The sequence below is a fragment of the Solanum stenotomum genome, chromosome 9, assembly GCF_019186545.1.
Source record: "Solanum stenotomum isolate F172 chromosome 9, ASM1918654v1, whole genome shotgun sequence".
NCBI classification, from domain to species: domain Eukaryota; kingdom Viridiplantae; phylum Streptophyta; class Magnoliopsida; order Solanales; family Solanaceae; genus Solanum; species Solanum stenotomum.
The window spans coordinates 44,667,537-44,673,517 of record NC_064290.1 but is presented as its reverse complement, the minus strand read 5'-3'; the positions used below and the strand labels follow the sequence as shown (position 1 = coordinate 44,673,517).

The 5,981-nt window shown below is 33.3% G+C and overlaps 1 protein-coding gene across 1 annotated transcript; it reads right to left on the bottom strand.

Moving 5' to 3' along the window:
* Positions 1 to 560: 560 nt before the first annotated feature.
* LOC125876946 (dirigent protein 17-like) lies at positions 561 to 1,199 on the bottom strand. The gene has a single exon (XM_049558239.1). It carries the CDS (start codon positions 1,079 to 1,081, stop codon positions 650 to 652), a length of 432 nt encoding a protein of 143 aa, XP_049414196.1. The 5' UTR covers positions 1,082 to 1,199; the 3' UTR covers positions 561 to 649.
* Between the last annotated feature and the right edge of the window lie 4,782 nt (positions 1,200 to 5,981).

The window sequence follows — 5,981 nt, the reverse complement described above, 5'->3', positions numbered from 1 at the left end:
TGTTTTTTAACTCATTGTTCACTTTTGGAGTTGTATTTAATTACATTCTAATATTACAAAAAAAAAAAAATTGCAAGAAAGTAATATCAAACACAACTCTATCTTCAATTCCAACAATATAATTATTTTTTTTTTGAAAAAGAAATTTAAAAAAATTTGGAATCTATGGCCAAACGCATACTAAGAACCCATATAGATTGACTTATTTTTTATTCTTCCCAAAAAACAAAACAAAAAATGTTTTTAAGATTTTTCGTAATGTTTGATTAACAACAAAAATAGAGAAACTAAAACTGAAAAGTTGAGATTTCCAACTTAATAATTTATGCTTAAAAGCAATTTAAAATAAGCATATCCAAGCAAATATTTTTACACAACTACTTATAATGAAAACTTCAAAGATATTGCAGAAATGATGTCATTGGACTAATGATTATTAAATTGGTCGATAAAACTACAGTGATTCAACTCACTATACCACATCTTCACAAGATGTTTCAGAATTTTTATGGCTTGCTCATGAAACCGGATAATGTGTTATTCTACCCATAGGACTAAAAGTATTCCATGTAATGTTTGACATGCTAACAGTTCTACATAAATAAGATATTTTTCTTTACCATGTCTTTGTCATTTTTACACCATAATTTCAAGTTCTACCCCCAAATTTCTCAATAGAACTCGGTTTTTTCTTAATGATCTTTGTAACTACCTCTTCCAATGGAATATTAATGTCCAATGGCTGAAGAACTTCTTCCAATTCATGCCACTCAAGATCTTCGTTATCACCATCTTCATACTTCACCCTGAACCAACCAGTTTCCTCGTCAAATTTAGTAACTTTTCCATTGTAATACTTGTCTTCAAATAACTTGCGAACTTCTCTTCCTTCAAACAATTGACCAAAATCAATATTCTTATGTGATTCTGCATCAGTAACTACTGGGCAAGGTAAAAAGGTGTCATCATTTGAAGAAACAGGAGGCAACCCATTAATAACAACAGCCGGCTCTCCAGGTATATCAAACACTCCAGGTGGTAAAGACTCTTCCACGTCATTTTCTTTGCCCGAAAAATCCATTACAACAAATCTTCTAATCAACCCTATGAATAGATGACCAATTTTTTGTTATACAATTGAGTTTCACACTAACAAATAACAAAAATTTAGATCGAAACATCAATTACTATGAAGACAATAGTCTCAACACTTGGTAATTGTTGTCATTCAGATACTTTTCAAAGCAAAACTAGAGGGAAAAAAACTAGTCTCAACATTTTAAAACACTATCATGAATGTGCTAAATTCTGAGCAGCTTTTGCAAGTATATAACTAGTAGATAATAAGTGAAGAAGTCTAATGTCATGAGGAAATAATATATATAATAATAATAATACTCTCGAATGACCTTGCAGATTAATTAATTGATTAGAAATTTTTTTTATATGTTTTTTATATATACATAAAAATACAAATAAGATCATGCATACATTTGACATGTGTTACATATTTGTGTGAAAAATACCAAAAATAAAACTAACGATAATAGTTCCTTCTTAATCTAGAAGAAAAAAAATTTAAAGCTAAAAGTACATTTCTAATTCTTTTCTCTTTATGATTCTTATTTACTTGCAAATTCAAGAGAAACTCTGAACTACCAAAGTCACACGGTAAGTGAAAACAAAATTTATAACTTTACCTCATTACACGTTGTATCATTACAAGAACAAGAGAAAATATGGAGAAACAATACTATTATAGTTGGCAAGATACGTAATACTATAGGTATTCACAAGAAAGCTAAACTCATTGACAAAATTATTAGTATTAAATATTATAATTTTTTACTATTAAGTTCACTTTCTACTAGGCAAGGTATGGGTATGGTAGGTGTAAGCAAACTTTACCCTAACTCATGGAGATAAAGAGGTTGTTTCTAAAAGACCATTGGCTCAAGTAACTCATTACAAAGACATGATAAAAATAGCATAAAAATGCAAAGCAAACATAACAAATAATAACAAAATCATCAATTAACATTTACAAAAAGAAATAGTTGCAACTTTAAAATAATGTGATAACAAAAGCAAAAAAATGACAAGTATTATCAGAATTGATGGGAAAGAAACTACGAGATTAGTGTTAATACTATTGAAATGCATAAACACAACACTCGACTATTTACTAACCTTGTGCCTATTTTTTTACCTCAAAACCCCCTATCTGAGGTCCCTTCTGAGATATCAGATAAATAAGAATATCACATTTTCCGAAGCTACACTTTCTTCTACTCTTTTTATTTATGATATAAGTGTGATTGTTATAACATATATACTTCCCTGACTTCATTATGATATAAATGATCTCCAACTCATTAAGCAATTCACTCTCTTTTAAACAAAAATAAAAACCTCTGAGAAAAATAACAACCAATACCATGTCTTTATAGCTGAACTAGAAGTTTGAATCCTAATATAGCTTTTTGAGAGGAAGATGATAAATTGATTTGAAACAATGAAGGAGAAGACAAGTAAGAGAAAAATATACCCCAAAAAGTTCAGATCCGATGGTGATAGCTTATGATTCGAATTAAATTTGTGTGGGAATTGAGGGATTATTCTAAGCCGAAGTTAACAATCAAAGATCAAAGTCTTTAGGTTTCATATATGAAGAGGGAGAGAGATAGGGAAATCCATTAATGGAGTTGATAGGAGCGGCGTCTAGGTTCCTTTAAGGTTGTTTAGATGAGAGGAAATAGCATTATGTAGTGTGAAATGAAGAGAAAATTGGGAGTTAAAACACGTATAGACTTCTAAGTCTAGAATTTATGTAAGTCATTGGATGAGATTGATTAACGGTCATGATTTGACCCAGAAAGTAAATGATAAAAGATATATATATATATATATATATATATATAAAGGATACAAATTTCAAATACTTTTCTCTTTTTAGGTTGATTAAAAATGATTATATTTATGCAAGAAATTATTTATGTAAATTATAATATCAAAATTTGTCAAACATATATTTAGATTCAACAACAAAGAAATAAATTGTGATTAATAAAGGTGAGCGATACTATAGAAAATTATCAAATTAATTAAAGTTGTGATATTATAATGTCATGATCCAAAAATGGACGTGATAACACTCGTCTAATCCCACCAAGACAAGTCAGCCTCATACCCAACAATATGAAAGAAATGTCGAAAATAAATCAACAATAGCATAAGTGCGGAAAACTTAGCCAATTTCAAATACCACCAAAATTTGATTGTCACTTGTACATGCCTCAATGCATAAAATAAGGAATTGAAAGATAAATACAAGTCTCATGTCTTCGTTTATCGAATAGAATAAAACATAAAGTAATAAACAAGAGGACCCATCGGGATGACAAGTAGCTACCTCTCAAAATCCTATAAAAGCCTCATAGAAAGATGAAACACTTTCTATGAAAACCTAAGTTCTTGAAAACCCCCCAATTTATCATTTCAAAACCTTGATTAAACACTTATAATCATAAACAATAATGAGTAAATGAATATTTAAGATTAGAAATTGTTACCCAAATATTTCTTCTAAAAAATCTTGTTCAAATCGTCACACCAAAGCTCCCAAAACTCAATAATGGAGAAATGGGGATGAAACCCTAAAATTTGGAAAATATTCTTTCCAGGGGTCCTCCGCCAACGCGGACCCCTATCCGTAAATGAGGACTTTAATGAAGCCCGACCCTCCATGAATGCGGGAGTCTCTCCGTGAATGCGGAGACCCACTCACAGGTCCCTATGCAAATGTGGCAAGCTTCGCAGACAAAGGGAACACAAGATACAACAATAGAAAACCAACCAAACCCACATTCTCCGAAAGGACTATCGAGATTTGTCCCGAACCTCGTACATACAAACCAAATTTCTACTCGACTGTAATCAACTTTCTGGACAAAATGATATCATCAAAACACGAATCTGAGGTCCCTTTAACCCAAAATCTTTGAAAGTCACAAGAAACAAACGTAACACATAAAATGACCAAATCAAGCTCGAGATCTCTGAAAATTCAACCAAGACCTCTCAAAAACATAAAATCATCCCCCCAAATCCAAAGGAACTGTCGAAAATCTGATCTGTTTATCCGAATCCCAAATGTTTACCAAAGTCAACCCAAAGGCTAAAATTTTATAAATTTCCTACTTAGGACCTCAAATCCACGAAAAAACTCTGAATCTGAAACTGAAAACTCTATCAAACTAAATTCCACATTATGGGACTAATGGAATCAAAAAAATTCTATTCTGAGACTCGAAACTTCAAAAGACATCGAAAACTACTTTTTAGCAATGTTAGCCTTCCAAATATCCAAAATTTCCATAATTCATAAGTTTGAACTCAAAACTCGAGACCAATTTCAAAATCCAATCAGAAATGACTTGGGGCCAGTATCAGGAGGAGTAAAATGATAATTTTATAAAAATAATTCAAAAATGACCTTTCGGATTATTGCATTATTCACTACTAAAAATCATTTTTTCCCTGAAACATAACGTCAAAGAAAGTACCTGAAGCCTAAAAAACTGGGGATATCTAGCACACATGTCAGACTCCGTCTCCCAAGTTGCCTCACCAGCTGAACTATGCTTCCACCACACCTTCACTAAAGCAATCTCTTTGGTCCTAAACTTTTAGACTTGCCTATCCAAGATGGCTATAAGATCCTCCTCAAAGGACAAGTTTGGACCCAACATTAATAAACCAAGCGAAAACACATGGACTTATTTGACACGTACTTCCAAAGCATGAAGACATAAAACATAGGATGCATGGCTGACAAGCTAGGTGGCAAGGCCAATTTGTAGGCCACATTTCCTACTCTGCTCAGAATCTCAAAAGTTTCAATGAATCAGGGATAAGCTTGCCCTTTTCTCTGAACCTCATCACATCCTTCATGAGTGACACTCAGAGCCAAACATGATCACCCTATATAAGCATTAAGGCTCAAACTTTCCGGTCTGCATAACTTTTCTATCAACTATGGGCTGTCAATAGTCTACCCTAAATCATACGGATGTGTTCCATGGCATCTCTAAGCAAGTCTATGGCTAAAGAGTCCATCTCCGCCGAATAGAACCAACCAATTGAAGTTCTACAACACCTCAAATAGGACCATCTAAACACTAGAGTGATAACTGTTGTTGTAGGAAACTCTTCTAAGGGAAAGTACAAATCCAACCGAGTACATTGGCTAACTTCTATGTTATATACTTCACCCAAACTAGGATGAAATGGGCAGACTTGGTCAACCTATCGAAGCCCACCCAAATAGACTCATAACCACCCACGGTGTAGGTAGACCCACAACAAAATCCATAGGAATCCATTCCTACTTCCAGGTAGGAATGGACATCCTCTGAGATACACTTTCGGGTTGTTGGTGCTCACACTTGATCGTTGGCAAGTCAATAATCTAGACACAAAATTTGCAATATCCCTATTCATGCCACACCACCATGAATGTTAACTCAGATCATGATACATATTTGTTTCTCCTATATGGACGGAATATCGAGAACAATGAGCTTTGTCTAGAATGAATCTGGTCAACTTGCCCATCTTGGGCACACAAATCCTGCCTCCCATCCTTAAGACACAATAAAAATCAAGCACAACCTTCTTGGTTTCCCCACTCAACATCTTTTATTAAATGAGACACAGCTTCTCATCATCAAACTAGCGTTCATGAATCTGCTCAACTGAGGAAGAATATACCTTTATAAAAGCAATCAAGCCACCACTTTCCTAGAAATCTTTTAACGGATGAGACTATTGGCTAAATTCTAAACATCTTTAGCCAATGGTCTCTCTTCAACACTTAAAGTGGCAATACTCCCCATGATAGAAGTCTTCCTACTCAAAACATCGGTCATCACATAAGCGTTTAGAGAATTTTGAGAGGCTGCCCCTGTGCTAGAAGTCTT

Coding starts and splice junctions, on each gene's coding strand:
- LOC125876946 (XM_049558239.1), bottom strand. CDS start 1,081: ATGGATTTTTCGGGCAAAGAAAATGACGTGGAAGAGTCTTTACCACCT.